Here is a 27,067-nt window from a genome sequence, read left to right as displayed (position 1 = left end):
TGGACAGCTACACATTGTAATCGCTAAGCCTCAGGATCTTCCTATGCATTCTAAAAGCTTAATGGCTATACTCCTTTGGGTCTTTCTCAGGCTTGTTTATCTGTAAGGACAGCTCAAATTCTATCACCCATTGTATTTTGGTGCTGTCTTTTATCACATTCAGTTACTCCTTTTATTTTCCCATTTCCCGATTACATATTGTGAAAATAAAAAGTCAGTTTTAACTAATTGCTATGAGGTTAACTTCTGTTTATAAAGTTAATTAAAAGTGTAACGTTATACAACTATTTCTACTGTAAGCATTTGGTAATTTATGGGTTGTGATCGATCTATCTTGTTCAGGGCATAGGAGAAGGCGTCTCCTAAGGCTAGTTTAATCTTTACATCTAAGCTTAAATGTTTTTCTAAGGCTTGTATTATATCCTGGTTATATGTTGAAATCAACTTCTGTGATTAGAGCATTTTTAGCTAGAAACTATTTAATATTTCTGGTAGCTTCAAAGAGGCAACTATTTACTACAAAATAACTTGAGCTGTTATCCTTGCAGCTGCTTGAGGACCTAATGTAGCACCTGACGTTATTCATTTACTGGGACAATCGTCCTTTTGTTAATAAAGCTGGAATTGGTCATTTATCTGTCCTAAGTCATCCTTTTATCAGAACTGTCTCAGATGGGAACGTACAGCGTTCTTTTGCTGACCCTCTAGCCGTTCTGTCCAAAGGTACCATTGTATTTCACTGTGTGAGCAGGCTGCTTAGTTTTGCTTAGCTTCTGTCTGCCATCTTGTAAGCAGGCATGGGCCGCTTAGTGTGTCCAAGTCCAAGTTACCTTCCATAGCCAGGTACAGGTCACCTCTATAACAAGTACAACATAGATGATCTCAAAAGCATATTAAATTTTTTCAAATTAAACTGTTCATTTAAAGTGTGATTTTTTTTTTTTTAAAAAACTGTCTTCTCATTTACATTGGTATAATGTTGAAAAGTATGCTTACACAGATGAACAAACAAATTTTTCTTTTATTGTTGCAGTATCGGAGAGTAAAAATGTGCCTGATGCTGTTCAAACAGTGCTGACGCAGCAAATGAGCAGGTTGTTTGGAGACACAAATCCAAAGAGTTTTAATGAGGCTTTCCTAAGCAAGCACTTGAACTCAATTCCACACAGGTTAGCTGGTAAGTGAAAGTAGTTTCATTGGATCTAAGGTTTTGGAGTAGATCTGTAGCTCGGGTTGTGGGTGTTGAGGTTGGTTGGCTCGCCGAGCTGTTTTGGATCTGCATAGTGTAGATAACAGGATGATTTGTTATTGCTGTGCTTAGCAGGGTTTCAGTTGAAGAGGGAAGTACTTTTGAAATGATTTGTGTTCATGTTGCGCATAATTAATTAATTGGTGATGACAAATAAAGTGAAAGCAGATTCAAACCATTGCAGTTGTAGTATATGCAAAACTCTCTTCTCTTAACATTGCTGTTCTCTCTAGCCTTAAATTGTTTATAAATATGGTGACTCATGCTGGGAAGCAATTTTACTGATATCAGCAATGCTGCTGTACATTTGTCAAGTGCTTGATCTTACACAATTGTTAGCCTGATCCAGTCCTTGGCAACAATATGCCTTGACATCTTTGTAATTCCTACCCCATCTTATGTTCTTGTGTGTATGCAAGAAAATCTTCTATCTCACTTTTTCTTTCAGAACTCATCAACACAAACTAATTTTAATGTTTCCAATAGTTCCTCTGTTGAGATCAGCTAATTCACCAGACCATAAATGCAACCTGGGGTATTCTTGTTGCACTTGTGCTAAGAACTGTTAAACATGTTATTGCCACGCATGAAGTCTGCATTCATTTTTAGTCTAACATCACTTGTTCCTGCCTATTGTTTTATTTTAAACTACAAAGCTCTTGTGCACCAGTAAACTAATCTCTTGTCTGTTTGCAGCTTCTACTAAATGGGCAATGTAATCAAAATTAGTCTTTCGCTGCAAAAAGAAAGAGATAGTGGTTTTGTTGCAAAAGTGGTTCATCTGAGCGTTTCTTTGAGGAAAGCTCCATTAATGGAGTTTAAACCAGGTCGTCACTCCACATTTACTGCCAGCTATAAAAGGTAACAAACTGGAAATAATGAGACTGGATTTTGTTTTAGAAGCAGTGCTTCCAGTTTGTCCAGTGAAAGTTTCCAGAATTCCGCATAAAGCCACTTCTAATCAGAGAAATACTTAATCCTCTTTTCATTGCTCTTTTTCAAAAAAAAAAATGAGATGATTGAATGGGACCTTGGTCAAATTACTTGTGGAGAAATTGTGCAAAGGAATTCACAAATCCAGTTGTAGTTGTACCTTGTATCTAAATAAAGTCTGTGAAATTCTGTCCTGCTCCTTATTCTCATTGGTTCTCTCATTTGACCGTATCTGCTTCCCTTCACAAAAAAAAGTCATTGGGTAAGTACTGTGTACTAACGCTGATTTCTAAAAATGTATAACCTGAGTTTGTTTTTTTAAAAATCCTTGCGGTTGTGAAAGGTTTCTAACTTGCACTTGGCACTTCATTATAATGGATTAGATGCTTATTTAATGGAGAATAGTGAACCATCCTATGATACTCTGAAGTTTTTTTAACAAATTTTTAAAATTGAATGCCAATGTTTCCCCAAAGCAAAACAAGCAAAATCTAAGCTACATACAAGTCTGCCTCTTCTGATTACCATGGGAAAAAATTTAGAGGTAGCACCCTAAAATATTACAAGGGATATTGGTGGCTGCTACTTCTCCATTATTAGATACATTTAAGGGATAACTTTATGTATTTAAAACACTTAGAAAACATTACTACAATGAGGCTGAAACTCAATGATATTTCTTATTAAATAGGTTTTCAAGTAGTATTGTTTATTATTAACAGTCACTTAAAAAGGACTCTCTAAGTTGAGTAGTTTAAGCGCTTGTTACTGAATTGTATAAACCGGGGAAGTTTTCATACAATGAATTAGGACTGTCAGTAAACGACGAACTCCTGGCTTCACTGCCCTCCGTCAAGATGATGTGGGGAGGTTAGGACTGGGATACAACCCTCACTATGTTATATGGTAAACTACAATCAAAACCATTGTTTATGATTCTTGCACAAAAGTTGAAGTCATCGTGAATTTGACCCTAAAATCATAGGTTAAAAGATATCTTGTCATTTTGTGTAATGAAAATGTAATGTTACCATCAAATAGTGGTTTTGACTATGATGAAAATATGTACATATATTTACAAATGCAGTAGTTCGGTGATTATTATCATACTGGTAATCTTAAGACCTGGTCTCATGGTCTGAAGATGAACTTAAACAACAGTATGGCAGGTGGGGCATATATATTTAAACAAAACTAAACTAAATTAAAAATCTTCTTATCATTCATTGTAATTATGAATCAACTGGATTGTTGTAAAAACTCAGCTGATTGGCTAATATCAGGTAATGAAAGATTTCTCCTATCCTTACTGTGACCTGTATGTGATTCTCACCTGGACCAGCCTCTGTGACTCTAGGTCAAACACAATAGTTTTGGCTCTTAGTTACCCTCGACGATTGTTTAAGAAGCTAATCAAATCTCTACAAAAAGATTGGAGCACCAATCAGCATTGACCAAGGCACAGCAAGCCCGGTTAACCCTGCAGAATTGTCTTCATTAGCCTGTGGGGACTTGTGCCAAAATTGGGAGAGCTTCCCTGCAGATCAGACAAGCGAAAGACTAACATGGTTGCACTCACTGAACCTTGCCAAAGTGGCAAATGTCCCACATTCCTCCATTACCATATTTCACTACATTGTACCCCATAAATCCGCCATACGAGGTGGCACACTAATGTAAAGTCGGAATGTAATGTAGAGTGACTCTGACCATGCTTAACATTGATTTTAAACTTGGATTTAAACAGATTTTAACATTGATCCAAGTCTCACCTGCTTCACTTCTGCATTGAACATCACTTGAAAGGATTGAACGCAGAAAGGGAGTGCGTTTTCATCTGAACGGAGGTCTTAAAGCATTTATCATTAAGAATGACCCTGCAGTACCACTGCGGACCAATCGACATAGCTGCCAGAATAACTAGGAGCAGATGGGCTGGGAGCAACCACAAGGGAAATAACCTACTTGAACTGACCCCCAGTAATTTACCTGACAAAGATGAATTTGTTCTGCACTGCTAGTAATGATCACAACAGTCCTTATAAAGTTGACTTCCTATTATCACACTTCCATCATGCTCTATGACACATTCACTACTAAATGTTAGTTCAGAACAGATATAGCAGCTCAAAAATGGGTGTCTTTGAGATGCTATGGATCATCAACCGAATTATATTCAATCACTACATAAATCCTCAGTACCTGGCCCATTGCACATTCTGGCATTGTCGTCGAGCCAGTGTATAAATGGATTCAATGAGAAGTGCAGGAGAACATGTCTGTCACAGTATTAGTTATTCTATGCAGGGGAAACTACATTACAGGATTGTTTGCAGATTAGGAACTAGAAACACCATGTGATCGAGTCACATCAAACAATCTTAGCATTCCGAGTGGTGAATAGTAGTGGACAACAAACCAACTAACCAAAAGAAGGAGGATCCACATTCATCTCATTCTTCAATGTTGAAGAGCCCAGCGCGTGAGTGCAGAGCACAAGGTTGAAGTCTTTGAATCACAGAAGCATAGAAAATTGGAGCAAGAGTGTGCCATTCAGTCTGACATGTCTGATTTTCTATCTCTAACACATTCTTCCTCTCCTCATACTCATTAATGTTTTTGAATTCCGAAATCTATCAATTGCTTTCTTAAATATATTTGTGACTTAGCTTCTTCCTCTTGCCCATCCCCCCCAACCACCCGAGGTGAATAATTTCAAGCTTATTCACATTGAATGAGTAGGCAAACATGGTATAACCTGGCTAAGTTGCTTTGAAACCTCTTTACTTCCACCTCACCACTCATAATTTCTTCCTAGTTTTGTATTGTCAAGGTTGGAAACATTCCCTTTAATTCCCTCATCCAAATCATTGATATATATTGTGAATAGCTGGGGCTCAAGCTCATTGTGATACGCCATTAGCTACCACCTTGTAAGGATAATCCCAGCAATTACAGACAAGGCCTTTTAACTTTGGTGGTGGGGAAACTTCTAGAAACAGTAATTCGGGATAGAATTAGTAGTCACTTGGAAAATAGTGGGTTAACTAGGAAGAGTTGGCATGGATTTTTAAGGGGGAAATTGTGTTTCACTAATTTGCTCAAGTTGTTTCAAAGAGATAACACGTAACGATGTTGATGTGGTATACACAAATTTTTAAAAGGCACATGATACAGTGCCAGACTGCTGATTTGAGGAAACCTATAAAAGGAACAATAACAATGTGAATACGAAATTGTCTGAGTGTTAGGAAACAGAGTGTAATGGTCAATGGATGTTTTTCAGGTTGGGGAAAAGTTTTTATAATGGAGTTTTCCAGGGGTTGGCATTAGGACCCTTGCTTGTTTTGATATATATTGATGATCTGGATCTTGGTGAGCAGGAGACAGTTTCAAAGTTTGCGAATGACACAAACCGTGGAAGAATTATAAACTGAGGAGAACAATGTGAAACTTCAAAAGGACATTGACAAATTAGAGAAGTGGACAGATAAGGCTCAATGCAGAGAAGTATGAGGTGATGCACTTTGGTAGATAGAGCATTGAAAGATGAAATAAAATAACTGGTAAATTCTAGAGAGTGCAGGATCTGGGTGTATATGTGCGCACATCGCTGGAAGTGACAGGACCGGTGGGAAGAGTTGTTAAAGCATGCAGAATTCTTGGCTTTAATAGTGGTATAGAGAACAAGAGCAAGGACGTGAAGCTGTACTTAAAAAGGCACTTGTTCGACCTCAGCTGGAGTATTTTGTACAGTGTGGGCACATATTTAGTGTAGGCTTTTATTCCCACTTTCCCTGGCCTGTCAAGTTTACTCTGGATGTCAGTAACCTAAGGCAGTTCGAACAATGGAATATACCCAATGTTCTTTGTAAAGCCAAGTATGCTACAAAAAGAAACTGCAAAAATCTTACATATACAATGCTTACACTCTCAAATGAACCGTTTTACATGGACATGTTGAAGATCAGACCAGAGCAGGTGATCAGCCTGCTCATCATCTCATTGCTCATCAGTCGGCCTTGCCTCGAGCTAGTCAAATTTTGAGGCTAGTTGCTTTGTATACTTATCGTACAGTGAAGTTATGCACTCTACACTTGACCCTGACCGATCTCAATCCATACTGACATATTACCCTCAATTACCTGAAAATCCAAATTCACCACACCCACTACTTTCCCCCTAATCTACTCTACTAGTTGTATCCTCAAACACAATTCCAGGGGATTTGTCAAACATGATTTCCTTTTTCTAAAATCCATGTTGACTTTGAAATTATCAATGGAATTAGATAGTGTCCTGTTATCATTTACCTTGATGGCTCACTACCTACTGAATAGATTGATTAGAAAATATCTGCACCATTGCACTGGTGCATAGGAAAGAAAAATATAGAAACATATAAAATAGGAGGAGACCATTCAGCCTGTTGACCCTGCTCAACCATTCAACATGATCATGTGCAGCCACAAGTGCAGAGCGTATGATTCATCTCCACCTCTTCCTAAAATCCTACCATCATAGAAGTCAGTTTTCAACTAATTTGATTCCTTCACCTCATTTCAAGGAATTGTTGCACCGACTGGATATGGCAAAGGCCTATAGGCTGCGACAACATACTGCATATGCTGCTGAAGACGTGCTCTGGAACACCTTTAGTCAAGCTGTTTCAACACATCTATAACACTGGAACCTACCTCTCAATTCGTAAAATTTCACAATCTACAAAATATTGAGCAAATGCCAACTATGTAATTACTGCGTCAGGATTCTCTCAATCATGTTAAGTGAACATAGATGCCATCGGCAATGCTATCTTATGGTGTTCGCTCACAAATATCTTCCTCAACAAAATTAATCTGAGTTCTGCTAAGACCACTTGGTTCTATAACTCAGTCCCTGTTTGGATCAAGACTAAGCTGAAAGTCAGCAGTGCGTGTATCTGCCCTTGAACTCAAGGCAGTTGTTGATGGAGTGTGGCATCAAGGAGTCCTATTGAAATTGAAGTAGGTGGAAATTGGGAAAATCTCTCTTCTAACTGGAATCATATCTAGAACCATGAAATTTGGTTTCATTAGATCATTCATTCTAGGCCCCAGGATATCACTGCAGGAGTTCCACTGGGCACTGTGCTAGATCCAGTTATCTTCACCTTCATCATCAATGACCTTCCTTTTACCATAATGTCAGAAATGGTGTGTTCACTGGCTACAGTTCACAATTTCTCAAATAATGAAGCAGTCATTGCCAGCATGCATCAAGAACTGGACAAGATTTATGCATGGTCTGATTAATATGGCATTTGTGCTATATAAGTACTAAACCATGATCATCATTATCAAAAGACAAACTGTCCATATCCTAGTGGGATTACCTTTACTAAATCCCTCACCATCAACAACCAGGGGAGCGACAAAAACTTAACAAGACCAACCATAAATTGCTGTGCCTAGGATGCTGCTTGGAGGCCTTAATTCCCTTTAACACAGGTGCTTGTGCCTCCAGTATGTACCATGTTCAGGGTACACTACAGCAGTTCAAGGCTTTTTCAATGCCACCTCTTGAGTCGCCAGCCTCTTAAGACGTAGAAGGACAACAGCAGCAGGTGCACAGGAACACCACTGCAAGTTTCCTCTAAGCCACATATAAGCTCACTTGGAACTATATCGCCATTTCATTCACTTCTACTGGGTCACATTCCTAGAATATCCATCCTTCTAGCACTGTAGATGTGCCTTTTGCCAAATGGAGTGCAATGGTTCAAGAAGGCAGTTCTGCACCACCATTTTAATTGTGCTTAGGGATGGGCAATAATTACTAGCCTTGCAAGCATTGCCCTTATCCAATCAATGAATAAAACAAAGGAGTAATGAAAAGCCTGGGGAACAGTTGGAAGAGCTCTGGGCTTAAAGTTTGTAAACAATTTCCCTTTATTTATTCACTATTTGTTTTAAAGTCAACCCACAAATTGAACCTTGTTTATGTTACTGTCACATCACAAACTTGATCTGGATCAGTCTGGTTACCAGCATTTCAAATATTCTTTTTTTTTCCCCACCTATTGCTTTCTACACCTCCCATTGGTAGCAAGGGTCTGCATAATCTACATTGAAAGTCTCTTTCGTAAATTATTAAATAAACTTTATTTTAAACATGGTATCCTTCCATATGGGAAATCTCCATATTAGGTGAGAAAGGGGAGGCAAGGGCCTAGTGGTATTATCACCAGACTTTAATCCAGAGACCCTGATAATGATATGGGGGCCAGTGTCCAAATGCCACCATGGCAGATGGTGGAATTTGGATTCTTTTATAAAAGAAAATCTGGAATTAAGAATCTAATGAAGACCATGATTCCATTGTTGATTGAACCAGATCAGTTTTTCTGACACAAATGTGCTTCAGGGGAGGAAATCTGCCATCTCTACTTGGTCTGGCCCACAATAATGTGGTTGATTCTTCACTGCTGTCTGGGCATTTAAGGATAGCAATAAATACTGGCCTAGCCAATGATGGCCTCACCCAGTGAATGAATTTAAAAAGAAGGTAATTGCCACTATTTCCAAGGAGCAATATAAATTACTGAAGATGCTGTTTGCTGACTGAGTTAGTTAGAATTAGATACCACAGTCATTGATTTGTCCATAAGTGAACATTGACATTGAGACAGGATGTGTTCCTGTTATAGAATATGGGAGACGGTAATGATGATGTCACTGGATTGGTAATCCAGAGTGCTACCTTGTCAGGTGGCGAAATTGGAATTTAATAAGAAACAAAAGTCTGAAATTAAACGTTAAGTTAAAGGCAGCCATGTAACTACTGCCAAATGTTCTTTTAAAAACCCATCTAGCTCATACAAACAACTTACGGAGTCATTTTGGTAATTTATCCAAATGGGCAAAAAGTTGGCAAATGGTGTATTATGTTGGAAACTGTGTAGTGGTTCATCTTGGAAGGGAGATCAGAACATTATTTAAATGGAGAAAAAAATGCAGAAAGGTGTGGCACAAAGGGATTTGGGGGTACTTGTGCATGAAATACAGAAGATTAACACACAGGTGCAGCACATAATCAGGAAGGCTAATGGAATATTGGCCGTTATTTCAAAGGATTTGGAGGATCAGAGTAGGAAAGTTGTGCTGCAGCTATACAAAGTGGTGGTGAGACCACATCTGCAGTACCATGAGCAGTTTTGGTCTCCTTATTTAAGAATATATATCGTTTCATTGGAGGCAGTTCAGTGAAAGTTCACTATAATTATCCCTAGAATGGAGGGATTGATTTATGAACAAAGGCTAAACAGGTTGGGAGTGAGAGGTGATGTCATTGAGACATGTAGGATTAATTAAAGGCTTGCCAGGGTAAATGCTGAGAGGACATCTCCTCTCATGGGAGAGTCTACCACTAGAGGGCATAGTCTCAGAATTAAGGGGTGCCAATTTTGCGTGGCTTGCCTGGTTATCTTTAGCAATCAATTTTTTTTTTATGCAGAGGAATTTTTCACTAGGCAAAACTAGAATACTTTATTGAAAAAGTATGCTTGATTAACCAAATGTCACTTGTCAAACTGGATTTAATACTTGAAAAAGTATTTGAAACCTAGTGATTAAGTAATCCGGTAAAATAGTGCACAGCAGCTTAGGGAAGGCTTCGTTTCTTAAAGGAAGCTAAGTTGAATGTGTATTGATAGCCTTAGCCTTAGCTACAGCTTCTGAAACCCTGACAGGTAAAGTCAAGATTTTGGGGTTTTGCCCCCTCTTCCAAATTGCATCTGTTATTCTTTTCACAGGAAGATATAAAACTGTTAATATTTTTTTTACAGCTGCCAAAATGATGTACTACAATGATCCTTCCAGTCAAAAAAGGGCAGTGGAATTAGCTACAGGACTTGATGAATTTCTAGACAAGAGAAGCATCCAGGTGAGCTTTATTGTTTGAGAAACAAATTCCCATTTTTCTCTCCTTGCAGGCCCCTCATACATGCTTCAGTCAGTGAAAAGAAATGGCCTGCTTTTAATCTGCAGCGACCGATGATTAAGGCTGTCCCACCCATGGCTGCAGATGCTTCATAGTTGAGAGGTTAGCAAGGTGAGGAAAAAAAGGGCTGGGCTAGAATACTGCTTTAGAACTACTGTATTCTGCGTAGTTTGGGATCATTGTCGTATCAGTTTGACTCTCGTGATGGATCTTTCTGCAACTTTATGCAAATCCACTTCTTGTGAGTTACTTTATTTCTTCTGTATCAGTTAGCAAGAAACATCTGCTCTTGTTAACCCATTTGCACTAAAATTGAAACTAGAACTGCAAAACAATTAATACTGTAAGTGGAAGGCGTAGGGATTATGTAGATCAGCCCCTGAAGCTTGCTCCGCCATTCAGTATGATCATGGTTGATCTCATCTTGACCTCAACTCCATTTTCCTACCCACTCCCCGTAAGTCTTCAACCCATTACTAATTAAAAATATGCCTATCTCCTCCTCAAATTTACTCAATGTCTCTACATCCATGGTACTCTGGGGTAGTGAATCACACAAATTCTCATAACCCTTTGAGAGAAGTAATTTCTCTGTTTTAAGTCTGCTACCCCCTTATCCTAAAACTATAACCTCTCGGTCTAGATTGCCCCACAAGAAGAAACATAGTTTTTATGTCTAATTCATCAATCCCTTCAGCATCTGTGTACTTCAATTAGATCTCCTTTCATTCTTCTAAATTCAATAGGGAGTATAAAGCTAAACTGCTCAATTTTTCCTTATAAGTCAAACCCCTCACCTAGAATCAATGTAGTGAATCTCCTCTGAGTTGCCTTCAGTCCAACTACATCTCCAGTATAGAGACCAAAACTGTGCACAGTACTTCAGGTGTAGACTCACTAATGCCTTGTCTAGTTGCAGCAACACTTCCCTGCTCTTTAACTCTTATTTCTTTTTCAGTAAATGCTAAAACTCCATTTGCTTTCCTTGTTACCAGCTGTACCTGCATACTAGCTTTCTGTGACTCATGCACAGATCCCTCTGCACTGAAGCACCCTGATGTGTCTTTGTTTAGATAATATGACACCTTCCTACTCTTCAGATCAAAATGAATAACCTCACGCTTAACAACGTTAAACTCCATCTGCCAAAGTTTGGCCTATTCACCTAATCTCTCCATATCCATTTGTAAGTTTCTTATTTCTTTTTTGCAGCTTACTTTTCCATCTATTTTAGTGACATCTGCAAATTTGGATATAGTACCTTCCATCCCTGCGTCCAGGTCATTAATATAGATTATAAATAGTTCGGACCCGTTGTGGCACCTCACTAGCATTATTGTATAGCAGATTACCTTTCATACTTGTACAGCACTGAAACAGACCCTTCGGTCCAACTTGTCCACGCCGACCAGATATTCTAATTTAATCTAGTCCCATTTGCCAGCATTTGGCCATATCCCTGCAAACCCTTCCTGTTCATATACCCGTCCAGATGCTTTTTAAATGTCGTAATTATACCAGCCTCACCACCTCCTCTGGCAGCTCATTCCATGCACTCACCACCCTCTGTGAGAGTAAGTTTCCCTTTAGGTCCTTTTTAAGTCTTTCCCTTCTCACCTTAAGCCTCTGTTGTCTAGTTTTGGACTCCCTTATGTTGGGGAAAAGACTTTGGCTATTCACCGTATCCATGCCTCTCATAATATTACAAATTATTAATGATACTGTGGTTAAAAAAGGCAGAAGATCAAAGTTGTTATTCTAAATTATGTGTAATCTCTGTTAAAGCATCAGGAATGGAGTTGCATGCTGCTATTAATGTTCACATAGAGCATAGTAATGAGTGCAGTAACATGAACCTGGCTTTCAAAACGTAGATAGCAGGAGTGGCTTCAGCAATAGCTGAATAAAAGAAAAAATGGAGAAAAATATTTTTCATTAGTTATTTTAAGGATTTCCAGACTCTCTCACCAGCATTTGATAGCTACTTTGATTGTGCAGGAAGACGTCAGATAAATGAATATTGCTTGGGCTGAAGTGAATAAGCTTGGTTAAGTCTCTCAGTTAATTAGCTTTCTAGACTGTTAAATCCCTTTTCAGTCAGGTCCAAAAGTCCACTTGGCTGAGAGAAAAATTTACCCAACTCCCTCTATCTGTTTTCAAAAGCACATGTTGTGACAGTGACTGCTTAATCTAATGCAAAGCCCAACGATGAAGAAAAGACATACTATCCCTGGTGCAGTATGTGTGCTTTTAAGACAGATGGAGCCTGTATCTGCACAAAATTATTTTTAATAGGTTTAACAGTTAAGAGCATCCTAATTATTGGCAGTTCAATGCTCATTTTGCCAGTGAAGCCAGCTGTAATACAAAACTGTAAACACCAGTGTCAGGTATTATCAGCTATTCTTTTTCAAGAGTTCTTTTTAATGACTTAAGTTTTTTTTTGCAAATGGTCAAATGATTCAGTTTTCTTAGTGAAGCAGAAGTTTGACCTTGGAGGAGTGCGGGGAAAAAAGCCTTCCATTTCAATAATTCCCTGGAATCTGATCATCTTAATGGTAAAGATGCTAGCTTTTCAGTTATAAGTACACTAAACAACTTTGACTGTTGGGTCCAGCTTTAATAAATGTAGCTGAAATCTTTTTCAGAGTTTTTAATTTCCTCGATGGGATCCACAAAAACATTTTTGAGCTATAGACTGTTTCCCCCTACTTCTGAAGGGCTCCCCCTAGCTAGCTAGATGGTCAGTATTTCATATTATCTAAATTGGTTTGTCTATTATTAAGTACCTGCTGTCGCCTAAAATTTGGTGTAGGCCAAGGAAAACGCCATAGATTGCCCAATGAGAAGGCTGACAGCAGTTATAATGACTTCTACAAGGTAGAGATCATCTAATTGTGTGGACCCCAGTCTGCCTTATGTACAATATGCTGCAAAATTTACTTTTCCTCCTAAGGGGATATTTCCATTTGAAACCACATTGAGTAGCTACCTGTTTAAAATGATTTCAGGAACTAACTCTGTGGTCTTGATTAAATGTATATTTTCCTGAGATACTCTTAATTATTCCTTGATACTGTAGAATGACAGGTCTATCATCAGTTGGTCTAATGTGCAAACAGGGTAATTACAATTCTTAGTTTGACAAGATTGACCTTTTTTTTTAATTCAGATATGTGTGAAGGTGTTGGAAGCTGTACGGGATGGTAGTCTGGGAGTCTGTAAAGAAACAGCTGAAACCTACAGAGCACAGTGTCACAAGATTTTTCCCTATGCTCTTGCATTCATGCCTCCTGGATATGAAGATGATTCAAAGATCACAGTGAATGGAGATAGTGCTACCGAACCTGAAGAACTGGCCAATGAGATCTGAATGAAGATGGTGCCTGAAGTGAACACATTTTTGTTGCACACCTCTGATGTCAGTTCCCCACTCTTAACCACAGGATCTGTAAATATGTGTCAGGGTTTCATAAATGCTTACAGAACATAGACTTTCAGAATTGAAGGTCTTTTTTTTTTATCCTGCTGACTTCAAAAATATTATCTGAAATTTTGGAGGCAACTTCTGTACCACGTGTTTGTGAACCCCCTGTGAGTGAGAGGTTGACATCATTTGAATGCACTCAACACCCTTCTTGCAATTGGCTTTCCGGGTTTTTAATGTAATTTCTAAAGAATATTGAGAGCTATTTAAAAAGTTGGGTGTGACACAAAAATGTTGTTTAATCATTGCTGTCTTGAGATTGTGATGGTCAGCAGTATGCTGCCCTAGCACTGGATCCTCTAAGCACAAACTTTGTCAGGGCGGCAGTGTCTGACAGAAAATGAATGGAAACTACATGCAGACCACAGGAAAAAAACCTTATGTATATTGTGATGTACAGATTAATGTACCCAGTTTAAAAAAAGTGTTAAAGAGGGATAGAGGTATTTGGAACTGAAGACAGAGGAGAAAGAGGGAGAGGAAAAAAATTAGGGCATGTATTGACCATCATTTCTAAATTCTTTGGAATTTTCTAACAAACACATAAGTACATCTGGAAATCACCAGCTGCATTACGGAACAGTTCTGAGTCTGTGTTTCTATATTGCTGCTTATTGACGACCTAAAGTAATACATTTAGGTAGTCAGCGAACAGTTATTACTTTATTTTTAAATCCTGAAAGTTTGATGAAGTAGGAAGTGTTTTGATAGATTAACTTGGTTCAGGTTCTAATTTCAAAGATTGGACCTGGACTCAGGACTGGTTTGTTAATGCAGATACAGGTTCTCATCAGTAACTACCTGACAAAGATTATGTAGAAAATTATACATTGATCATTTGAATACTGGTTTTTCCCTCCATGCAATGTCAATTATAGTACTTGAAGCCCAACATTTCTAAAGATACTTATTGCTCTGCAGTTTTACGCATGCCCCAAACTTTGTATGTTTTTAAAAGGGGCCCAGAATTTTTGGAAAAAAAAGGATTTGCTTCTTTATTTCTGCAGTTACAATTAATTCCCATCGTTCTGAAATGCAAAAGGTACCAAATATACAATGCAATAAACAGTTTTTTTTTGAAAATTGTTCCAACTGGGGTATTTATTAACATGGTTTTTATTTTGGAGATATCCGTTTCCAGGAGGTTTATTTAAAAATTATGTGCCCCAGCATTTTGATTCTAAACCACTGTGTTACTTATGAAGAAAGTGTGATTTGATCCCTGTTTATTTGATTTTAATTGTATACAACTTGTTTGTATTTCGTCTGTCCTAATCCCAGCTGGTATCTAAGAAGCGTACAATTCAGAGAAGTTGAATCCAAGGTTGTGAATTCTTATGTTACTGACTTGACATTTTGGCTACACGAACCAAGTAAAAAGACTGCACAATGTTCCATTTGAATGTTGCAGCACTTCTGTGTGTTTTTTCCTCACCACTTTTGAAACAGTTCAGGTTGGAGGCTGAAAGTACTGTCTACATCCATCCAAATAATGCAGCTGTGGGTCTGTTGATAGTGTTTCCTAGGTTGGTATGAATGATGGACTGTCTCACTGGTTCACAAGCTAGGATTATCAGTGGGTCTACTTCAATACAATTGCTTTGACCCTGAACTCTTGTTAGGATTTGATTTTGATCACAGGTTTTTTGTGTTCATGTCTTAAACCATTTCAGCACTGAGCCTTGTGTAGGGTTTTATTTTTCATTGTCTGAGATCCATCCAGCACACAGAATACCGACACAGAATATGAAATGTAAAATTTTACATTTGTTTTATGTGGTTAGTTCCATTTTAACCACAATGGTTGTATTCAGCATCTAATAAACTGGTAGTGTTTGTGTCATGTTTGTCATAAGTCTTAATGTTAGAATCAACTCTCCGTGCATTTAACAGCATTCACTTTGTCGCAAATGAGAATCCTTTAAATTGGAAGGGTACAAATTGTCTTCATTTTCTTTAGAAAATGTGGATGTGCCCATTTCCACACCTGGAATGGATCAAATAACAAGCATGTGCAAATGTTATAAGTGATCCATTAGGTCACTGCAGCTGTAATTGATAGGGTGAAAGCAGAAATGATAGGTCCTTCTCATTGTCCACTCACTGTAAAGTTCAGGTTAGCCCGCTGGACTGGCATACCACTTACCAGGAAGACCCAAAGTAATGTTAGTCTCAGGTGAAGAAATAAATTGATCTGCCTTGGGAGAAAACATTAATTTTTGCTTTGACAAGGTAATTCTTCCTGTCTCTAGTTATTCAAGAAACAATACTGTCTAAATTCCTTGCATTTTAGTGTTTCTGTCAAACCCTTTTTTAAAAAAACTATATCATCTGCTGTAAGATCAGAGTACAGTGCACCTTTTAGCGCACATAAGCTTGGTGAGTCTCATTCAAGTTGGTAAGAGTACACCATCCAGGACACTCCATTTAGCAATCTCAAACTGCCACGAACAAAATATATGGAAAATAGAGAAGTATCTGGCAACTGCAGTAGTAACAATATTTCTTGAATGTTTTTTGACAGTTAACAAGAAAACTAGTTCCACTCTTTTTCAGTCCCACCTCAACCCACGAAGTTTGCCTTAGAATTTTGCAACAGCATTTGATCAATGGAGTAGATGAAACATCTGTCTAGAAAGTATATTAAAAAGTACTTGGTATAAATTAATTTTGATTATGCAGAAATGAAGTGGCTGTATTTGTGGATACAATAAGCTGTGTTGTAGATTATTTGAAGTAAACTATATTAATGAAGATAATAAGGCTGAATCTGTAAAGATACGTAAATACAAGTTGAACATTGGTTTTCTGTAATTGGAATCTCATCTTTCAGTTGACTGTTATTCCACTTGATGAATTATATGAACCAAAACATTTTTCTGTCCAGATAGACATTTTACCATAAGATTTAATTATATAGGAAATAAAAATTCACCAGAAACATTAAATATTCAATGCATTATTCACAAAAAAATGTACAGAACAAAATATTTTGCATGTGCAAAATCAAGTAAACTGTGGGGTATATTCATTGCAGGCAGCATCTGCAGAGAAAGTTACCATTTCAGCCCTTTCAGAACTGAAAATGTCAGTGCAAAAGGTTTTAAACAAGTGGAGAGTGAGGGAAGAAAATAGAGAAAGGTTTATGATTGAGTGAAAAGAGAAAAGTCAACATTTCAGTTTAGTTTCCTTTAGAACTGGAATACGTCGGGGATAGCACAGTTTGAGCAAGTGGAAACAAGGAAATGACAGAAGAAAGCCTGTGATTGAATGGAGGACAGGAGAGATTAACTGAGAAGAAGACTTGATGCATGGCAAAAGGTGGTGGTAATGTGATAAATAAAGATAAAGGATGGGTCTAGAAGACCAATCAATGAGAATAGCAGAATCATTCTTTTAACTCTTTGCCTGCTCAAACCTACAAATTACATTTAGTAATGTATTTGAATTTAAACAAATGATCATAATCTCAGAATAAGGGGTTGCGTATATAAAACTGATGTGGAGGAATTTCTTCTGAGGCTAGTAAATCTGCAATATTCTTTACTGTAGTGAGCTGCCGAGGCTGAGGTAGCCAGATTATTCATCGGCGAATCCAAGGTTATGGGAAGAAGGCAAGAGCATGAAGTTGAGGATAATCAGTTCATCAACCTGAATCATTAACTCATCCTCTCCGCAGATGCACCTTAACCCACAGAATAGTTTTTTTCCTATATTTGTATGCAAAGTCTATGATGTGATGCGATGTAATCAATTTAAATATTTGTCTTCACTTATTTATAGATTATAGTAGTACCATATTATCCCCACACTTGAATGAAAGCAAAATATTACAGATGCTGGAAATTTGAAACAAACACCGAATACTGGGGAAACTCAGCAGGTGTGGCAGCATCTATGGAGAGTGAAACAGAGTTAACATTTCAAGTCCAATATGACTGACTTTAAAGTGAAAAGGGTGGGTTTTTTTTTCATTATATGTTATTGACAGAGGTGGAGGAGAAGCAAGGGGATAGATGGTGTAGAGACCCCATGTGAAAAAACAAAGAACTTGTTAATGTTGGTGAAAGAGAGAGATATAAAATAGCTTAAATGGGTCCTCCCTATAATGGAGAAAGTAAATGGCAAAAACAAGATAAGGCTGTGGGGTTAGGGGCTGTTTTTAAAAAGTAATGGATTCAGTATTTAGACCTGGAGGCTGTATAGTGCTTAAATGGAAAATTAGGTGTTTTTCTTGTTGTGTTGTGCTTCATTGGAACATTGCATCAAGCCAAGGGCAGAGATGTTAACATGAGACCAAGGTAATTTATTGAAATGGCAAACAACTGGGAAGTTAGGATCATTCCTACAGCGTGGAGGTGCTGCTACTGTTTCACTCCCCTTGGCACATCCCCATGCAATCAGAGAAGGTGTGATATTTGCCCTTTCACCCCCCTCTCTTCACTGTCAACGCCCCAAACATAATTTCCTTGTGAAGCAGTGCTTTAATCTAGTTCTACTGCTTACAGTGCAGTCTCCTTTACATTGCTGAGGCCAAACACTGACGGATGACTTCTTTCTGAAAATAAAACTTTATTCTGTCCATAGGAATGACCCTGATTTCCTAGTTCTTGTTTTCATGCTAACATTTCTGTCTTGGGCTTGCTGCAAGTTCCAGTGAAGCACTTGGTGAGCTTGAGGGACACCATCTCTTTTTTTCTAATTAGGTAATTCTCAGCCTCAAGGTTCAAATATTGAATTCCATAACCTTAGAAACTGAGCGCAATGTCTGTTCTCCATTTTTCTTACATTTGCTGCACCCCCCCAAAAAAAAACAAATGTCAGCACACAGCCTTTTCTTGTTTATGTCTTGTTTACTTCGCTCTTAATAGAGAATACCAAATCTCTCCCTTTCACACCTTAATTAGCATCCATTTTATTGGAGTGCCATCTTGTTCTTCCAGCTCTGTTAAAGCTATACAATTTTTAAAAATCCAACAGCTTTCAATTCTGAAGAAGGATCATACTAGACTCAAAACAATAACTCTCCATATTGGCTGCCAGACCTGCTGTTTCTCTAGTGTGTGTTTGGCCCCACAATTATTTTGCTGATAGATTGTCTTTCCCCATGAGAATCAGACAAGGACATTTGGCTGAGTACTATTCATATTAACTTAAGCACGGTAGTGAAAGAAACAGAGTAATCTTTGTACAAATGCAAAAGTATTAGTCTTGATATTGGCACAGAATTGGAATGGAACAAGTTTCCTTTAACACTTTAATTGGTACTAGTTAAATTTTCAGACTGAATATTTTTCTTGAAAAGTAGACATGTAGCTTGTTTTCTAAACTTGTATTTTCAGTACAAAGTATTTGACTTTGCTGTCTTCTGTAAAGAGTTCAGTGAATGTTTCAGCATGGTAAACAGCAGTACTTGATAAACAAAATCTGGACATAGCCATGATCTATGACTTTAATCATAAGTTTACATTCAAAAGGTTATCTATTTTCTCTATATGCTGTTGGATCTGTATATTTCCAACACTTTCTATTTTTTTTTAAATCTACAGGAGTTTGCTAGCACTCAGTATCCTGATCCCAAAACAACAACAACTTTCCACTGTTTCAATATTTCTATCGGCTATCTAATTAGTTTCCCAACAGGGGTTCGTTTAGCTCAGTTGGCTGGATGGTTGATTTGCAAAGCAGTCTGATGCCAACAGCATGGGTTCAATTCCCGTGACCAGCTGAGGTTACCATGAAGGAGTCTTGTTCTCACCTGAGGTATGGTGGCCCTCAGGTTAAATCACCACCAGTCATCTTTCTCTAATGAGAGAGCAGCCCTATGGTCCAGTAAGACTACGACAACACAAATTTCTCAACAACTTTTGACCAATAAAAAAAATGCAATATAGACAGATAATGACAAAGCAAATAAAAACAAAAATAGAGATTGCTGGGAAAAACTCAGCAGGTCTGGCAGCATCTGTGGAAAGAGTTCACGTTTTGAGCTGAGTGACCCTCCTTTCAGAGCTTTTCCAGCATTCTCTATTTTTGTCTGTGTCAAAGCAATTCAATTTCAGCAATCACTCTACCAACAAGTCAGTGTATCAACAACTATTAAACCCTGCTGTTGATCCCTCTTTAAAAGAGTGAATATTTGAAAACAAAAGCAAAATGTTACAGATACTAGAAATCTGTTTGGTTAAATAGCTGTCCAAAACGTAACTGCTGTTCAAAAAAAAAAATGTGCTTTTTATATTCTGTTCATTGCTCTCGATTCAAAACCTGGCCACCGAGGTGTTGATCTATTGTGTTTCTCATTTTGGGTAGAATGAGCCTGTATTGTCTAAAGTTTGGAAGGATGGGAGGTAATCTCGTTGAAATGATATGAAATTCTTGAGGGGGCTTTGCAAGGGAATGCTGATTAGCAGTTTCTCGATTTAACATTTTCATGGTTTGGGATCGGCCATTTAGAACTGAGATACAGGAATGTCTTCACTGGAATATGAATATTTGGAATGCCAAAAGGCTGCAGATGTTTCGATGATGAGCATACTCCAGATTGAGATTGATAAAGATTGTCAGTGCATAGCAAATCAAAAACTATTGGGATAGAGGTTGAGAGAGGAGTTCATGCACAAGTTGAATAACAGGAAGCTTGAAGGGGTCTATGGCTTAACTCTTACCCCCTATTTCTGGAGTTGACCTTTTGAACTTATATGGGGATTGTCTATAGTTAGTCAAGTTGAAAGTAATTCAGCAGGTGTCCATGGTAATAGCGATCAGCATAACTGTATTTCACCTATTCTGATGTTCAGTTAAATCTGCCTGAATGTGCAATCAATCAGTTCTTGGTCCAATCTGGATTAACTTGTTTAGTTCACAATGCAATGCCTTAAACCATTTTGATACTTCAAATTTCAGAAACTACTTTTCAGAGGTTGCCTTTGACATACCTGGAAGGAGGTGTACTCCACATCTAACTGTTGTACCCTGACTTGAGTGTTTCCTCAAAATTCTGCATCGCTTGTAGCCCCACCCTCAAATAGAGGGGTCTTTTATGTTGTACAGAATTTATGTGGCATTCTTGCCGGTGGGTACAAATGTGATTATTCACATGTCAAATGAAAGCCAACAAGATAGCAAAATACCTTATTATTTTTAAAGCTTTAAAAGTACTGGATTGCAAAGGATTTGGTAGTGCATTACTTGGTTGAATCCTGCAGCAGTGGCAATGATCACTTGTCAGAGTTTCATTATGTGAACTTGCAAATGTTTACATGAGGCTTAAAGGTTTTTCTAGAAATATTAAAAATGCAATAATAGTGCTGATCCTGAGATTTTTGAAAAATTTATTTGAAGTCCTTTGTAAAGTTTGCCATTTGTAATCACTTGCTTTTGCATACAAAAACATTGCTGGAATAACTATCTTGCATTGTTGAATACGGATTCTATGGAATTAATGGTTTGCACTTAAAAATGTGTGTTCCAAGTTCAGGTATGTGGTGAGGAATTCTGGGAAATCTCGTTTTTGCACAATTTCAAGGAACATTTCAGAAGCAACAGTAAGTCGTCGTTTGCAGCTGGGGAAAGAAGACAAAATGAATACTTATTAAATAATTATGCTAATGGTTCAAGAGTATATTCGTCCAATAGGAAAATAAATTGTACATTAGCAGTTCTAAGTAGTATAGTTATTTCCTCTTTAGTTAAATTTATTCTCTAGGTTGCATGTACATATTGAAGCCAACTCTTGTAAGGCAACCTGAGGTATAAGAGCCAAGAATCCACCTCCATCCTAGCTCATTGTTGTAGTAGTTGCTAAGCCTCTGCTTGCCCAAACAGATTGAACAATATCCTATTCTGTAGCCAACCATGTTTTATTGAAAGGGTAATGTGTGTGTATGCCTTTAAAAATCTTTCTACAATGCAATTAGAATGAAGATGTTCTCTCACAACTTTCAATGCCAGACAGGAATGTTCCCTCCCATTCAGGCAACATTTAAGTTGTCAAGGACATGCAGCCTCCAATCTTCAGGTAAGCATCCTCCAAGGTGGCCTTCGAGATACACAACATCACAGAATCGCTGAGTGGAAACTGACAGCCAAGTTCCATACCCATGAGGACGGCCTCAACCATGATCTTGGGTTCATATCGCACTACGTGACTCCACGACACTTCTGTATCCTGTAAAACCTTCCTTACTCTCCTGCTTTGTCAGCATCACCTCGATAAATTGTTATGATCTCTCAACCTTAATTAGTTTGTACAGTTTAGGATTACTTATTATTTTGGTTAGACAATCAGCATATGACTGTTACAGCTGTCATGTTATTCCAGTCATTTAGTTTGTCTCCAGCACCATCTCATTTTAAAATTTTTTTTGTAATTATCTCTTTGCATCAATTAAGCAGATTATATGTCATCCCTTCACTTGCTCTTCAGCTGTTGACACTTCATTCACATGTCAGATCACCTGCAGGGACTTGTTATTCAACACTCCACTTATGCCATTTGTATGATCTTTTGATCTTTCTGCCCATTAATTCTGTGTGCTTCTCTCTCACTTCATCTGACAAAGGGGCTACACTTCCAAAAGCTTGTGATTTCAAATGAATCTGTTGGACTATAACCTGGTGTCAACTTCTGGGTTTTGACTGGGATTCTGGGTGAGTTCATCCAGTCACTGGCACTGATGAACTGCACCATTAACAATGCAACATTCTCATCCTGAATTGCATTTGGATTATGTTGAGTCGGTAATGGGATTTGAATCCACAGCCTGCTTCAAGTACGAGTGCAACCTCCTGAACTATGCTGATTTCTTATTGGTTGTGGCTGATGGTTTGCATTAGTGAAAAAATATTACTGAGCTTAATGTAAAAAATTAGCTTTCATTCAGAATCAAAGATTGATAACTAACAAGCATTTTATTTTGTTAAATTATTTTCTATTCATGAGAGTATTTGAGAAGTGTATCATGTAAATGTATGCACAATGCACTCACCAAAATAAATCAAAAGCAAAGCATGGAGGAGAAGGTTGTTTGTCACAACTGTTCCTCACTTAATGGGGATTCACTTACACCCCAAGCTACTTATTGTTGACCATTTTAGTGCCAAAGCTGGTATGGTAATAATTGAATTTTCCAGTTCAAAAAGAATTCAATCAATCGTTGTTTGTTGTTTTCACTGCAAGAGACAGGTCACATTGATTATACCTGCCATTGCTTTAAGTGTGAAGGCACTGTTTTGCATTCATCAGTCTGAAGGTCACTTGTGCTGTTATTAACTAACTTTTTAGGATTGTAAATGCTTGGTTGTTTGCTGTTCAAAACAGCTCAATTGTGCAGTTTTGTCAAGGTCTTTGCAGGGTGTGATGTTTCCTTAGTTCTCTAGCTGCTAACTTGACTATCTATTATCTGTTGCTTTCAGATTAAAAGTAAATAGGAGAAATCTTTCATAGATTTAAAAACTAAAGACCAGAGGGAATTTTTTTAAAAAGACAAATGATGAACTAAATAAACAGAGATGCAGGGCCAAACAATGTGATGTCATTATATGTTGTGGGAGCTGGGTGGAGGGCATTGTGGCTCATAGTGACCACATCTATAGCAAGCGTTGATTGCTTGAGTAATCCTGGCTCAGGCTTGATCAGCTGGTGTCTGAGCTTTGAACACTGCAGCACATCAGGGAGGGGAGAGTTAGCTGGACGCTGTGTTTCAGGAGGTAGTCACACCCTTGGATTAACTACCTCAAATTCGGTCAGTGGTCAGGGACAGGATAATGTGACTGTGAGCAAGGCAGTTAAAGGGATCCAGGAGGTAGTGCTGCAAGAGCCTCCGCCCTTGTCGTGATCCCAACACATTTGAGAATCTTTCTCCCTGTGGACGACAGCAGAGAATACACATTGTTCTCAGTAGCAAGGATCAAAGTCTTGAAGGCTTGCCTTGCCCGGTGCCTGGGTTCAGGATATCTCCTCTCGTGCAAGGAAAAATGGAGTGGGGGGGAAAATCCAGTTGTCATGGTCTACATAGCTCCAACGATATAGGTAGAATGAAGAAAGAGGTTCTGCTGAGGGAATATGAGCAGCTAGAAGTTGAACTATAAAGCAGAGCCAGAAGGTAGTAATTTCTGGATTACTACCTCAGTCACAAGCTACTTGTCACAGGGTTTCAAAATTAAAGAGGTAAACATCTGGCTAAAAGATTGGTGTGGGAGAAATGGGATAGTGGCACCAGTGCTGGAGGAGAAGAGAGCTGTTCCAATAGGATGGACTGGCAAAACTAAGGCTGTAGATAGGGATTCAAACTAAATTGGGGGCAGGAAGGTTCAGTTACATGGAACATTAGAAAATCAAAGTTAGGAGAGGAAGGACCTATAGGTCAGTGAGTCTAATTGTTACCAGAAAAGAGGAATGGACAAAATAAGTGAGTGTCATTCCACACCAAGGAATCTTACAAAAATAGGGAAATTTGATAACAGAATGAACTTAAAAGATTTTGTATCTGAATGAGTAAAGCATACATTGAAGTAATAGTACAATGAGAGATGAATGGGTATGATTTGATGGTAATAACTGAGAAATGATTGCAGAGAGACCAGGTTTGGGAATGGAATGTCCAAGGGTACTTGAGTGTTTGGAAGGATAGGTTAGAAGGAAAATGAAGTGGTGGAGCTTTGTTATTAAAGATCAATGCTCTAGCATGAAATTATCTCCACACTGGAGATCAAGATATAGAATCACTCTGGGTAGAAATAAGAAATAGCAAGGGAAGTAAGTACCAAGAGGGAGTAATCTATAGGTCCTAAACAGCAGTCCCACATTGGGACACAGTATAAACTAGGAAATTTAAGAAAGATACAGCTGTAATCATCGGTGATTTTCATAAACATATAGGACTGGATTAATCAAATTGGCAAGGGTAGCCTCAAGGGAGAGTTCAATGAATGTATTAAAGATTGTTTCTTGCAGCAATATGTTGTGGAACCAACCAGGGAACAGGCTATTCTGGATTTGCTATTGTATAGTAAGAGTAATAAATTATCTCATCATTAAGGATCCTCTAGGGAAGAGTGATTATATCATGCTAGAATTTGAAATTCAGCCGGAGAGTGAGAGACTGGAGTCTCACACTAACATTCTGGAGTTAAACAAAGGTAATTACATAGGCATGAGGACAGATCTGATCCTAGTGGATTGGACAGTACGGTAGGACAGTTGATAAGCACTGGAAGATGTTTAAGGAGATATTCAATTGCTCCCAACTGAAATATATTCGAGCATGGAAGAAAGATCGTAAAGGGGGAGAAGTTCCATGGCTAAGCAAGAAAGTTAAAGATAATATAAAGAAAAAAACTAAGGCATACCACGTTGCAAAGATGAGTGGCAGACTGGAAGATTGGAAAACTTTTGAAGAACAACAAAGAGTTACTAACAAAAAAAAAAGTTGTAAAAAGAGCAAAGATAAATTGTGGAAAAAAAACTAATGTAAAATATAGAAGTGGACAGCAAAAGCTTCTAGGGAAGGCTGTAGCTAAAGTGAATATTCGTCATTTGGAGAATGAGACTGGGTAGTTAACAGTAGGGAACACAAATGGCAGAGTCACTAAATCAGTATTTTGCTTCAGTTTTCACTGTAGAGGACATTAGTACAATCCCAATGGTAACAGGTAATGCAGAGGTATAGAAAAGGAGGAACTTTGAACAATCACCATCACTTAAAAGTACCGAGTAAACTATTGGAACTGAAGGTAATTGCATCCCCAGGGCTTGATGGCCTATGTCCTCAGGTCTTAAAGGAAGTAGCAGCAGAGAAACTAGATCCATTGGTTATAATCAAAATTCCATGGATACAGGAAAGGTTCCAGTGGACTGGGAAAGCTTTAATATAACACCCTTATTCAAAAAGGGAGGGAGATGAATGAGCCAAAATTTGGCAGTTTAAGTTTAATGGGGTATACAGGGGCAGCAAGGTGGCTCAGTGGTTAACACTGCTGTCTCACAGCACCAGGGACCCAGGTTCAATTCCAGCCTCAGGTGACTGTCTGTGTGAAGTTTGCACATTCTCCCCCTGTCTGCCTGGGTTTCCTCCCACAGTCCAAAGATGTGCAGGTGAGGTGGATTGGCCATGCTAAATTGCCCATAGTGTCTAGGGTGTGAAATGCAGGGACAGGATGAGGGGTGGGTCTGGGTGGGATGCTCTTCGGACATTTGGGGTAAACTTGATGGGCCAAAAGACCTGCTTCCACACTGTAAGGATTCTAGGTATAACAGATAATGAGGCAAATGGAATTTTGACATTTATTGCAAAAGGAAAAGGCTACAAAAGAAGTGAAGTACTCCTGCAACTGTTCAAAGCATTAGTGAGATCGCATCTGTGGTACTGCGTACAATTTTAGTGTCCTTACTCACAGACAATGTAACTACATTGGAGGCAGTTCAGAGGAGATTCACTAATTTGATTCCAGAGACACTCTAGCATTTAGAAGAATGAGAGGAGATCTAATTGAAGTATATAAGATGCTCAATGATATTGACAAAGTAGATACAAAAAGGATGTTTCCTCATGTGAGGCAATCTAGAACGAGAGGTCCTAGTTTTAGGATAAAAGCAGACAGATTTAAAACAAATGAACAATTATTTCCCAAGGGTTGTGAATCTGTGAAATTCACTAGCCCAGAATCCAGTGGGTGCTGGGACATTGAGTACATTTAAAGAGGAGATAGACTAATTTTTAATTAGTAAAGGGTTGAAGGATTATGGGGAGCAGGCAGGCAAGTGGAGTTGTGATCAACCATTATCATATCAAATGGAGCAGGTTCAAGCTGTTGAATTTCCTACTCCTGCTCCTAGCCTTATGTTAATTTGTGTGCGTTGTAAGAAAAATTAATTTGCAATGATGGTCTTCAAATTATCAGGTTAAAAAATATTTTACCCTAGTGGTCATTCCACTGAGCTCCTAAATAAAGTGACTTATTAAGGTCCCTTTATAATTAGCTAATTTTGGAGGAAAAAAGGGATAAGATTTGAGTATAGGAGTAATGAAGTCTTGCTTCAATTGTATAGGAGCTTGATTAGACGATGCTAGAGTATTGTGTGCAGCATTCGTCTCCTCTCGGGAAAGATATTATTACAAGTGCAATGGAGGTTCACTAGACTTGTTCCTAGGATGACAAGGCTGCTCAATGAAGAGAAAGCAGGCAATCAGGGCCTGTATTCTTGAAATTTTGACTAATGAGCGGTGATCTTATTGAAACTTACAAAATACTTAGTGATAGACAGGGTAAATGCAGGAAAGATGTTGCCCCTGGTTGGGAAGTCAAGAAACGGAGGGCACAATTTAAAAATAAGGGAATGCTACCTAGGTTCCAGATGAAGATTTCTTTTACTCAGTAGGTTGTGAGCTTTTGGAATTCTCTACCATGGGGCTGTG

General features: G+C 38.2%; 2 protein-coding genes across 2 annotated transcripts in view; one reads left to right on the top strand and one right to left on the bottom strand.

Moving 5' to 3' along the window:
• Positions 1 to 15,492, top strand: part of LOC125483591 (N-alpha-acetyltransferase 15, NatA auxiliary subunit-like) — a 28,716-nt gene extending 13,224 nt beyond the window's left edge. Inside the window, exons 5-7 of the mRNA XM_048599584.1 lie at positions 1,034 to 1,177; positions 10,008 to 10,105; positions 13,335 to 15,492. Of these exons, the coding sequence (XP_048455541.1) occupies positions 1,034 to 1,177; positions 10,008 to 10,105; positions 13,335 to 13,535 (443 nt within the window). The 3' untranslated portion in view covers positions 13,536 to 15,492. The remainder of the gene's footprint in view (positions 1 to 1,033; positions 1,178 to 10,007; positions 10,106 to 13,334) is intronic.
• A 5,474-nt stretch (positions 15,493 to 20,966) lies between these two features.
• The window catches only part of mlsl (malate synthase-like), a 43,949-nt gene continuing 37,848 nt past the window's right edge, over positions 20,967 to 27,067 (bottom strand). The window contains exon 15 of the mRNA XM_020534736.2: positions 20,967 to 21,214. Coding sequence (XP_020390325.1) covers positions 21,091 to 21,214 — 124 coding nt within the window. The 3' untranslated portion in view covers positions 20,967 to 21,090. The remainder of the gene's footprint in view (positions 21,215 to 27,067) is intronic.

This window comes from Rhincodon typus, chromosome 1 (genome assembly GCF_021869965.1).
Source record: "Rhincodon typus isolate 14 chromosome 1, sRhiTyp1.1, whole genome shotgun sequence".
NCBI lineage: Eukaryota > Metazoa > Chordata > Chondrichthyes > Orectolobiformes > Rhincodontidae > Rhincodon > Rhincodon typus.
Note: the sequence above shows the minus strand (reverse complement) of the source record. Positions and strands in the feature narration are given on the sequence as shown.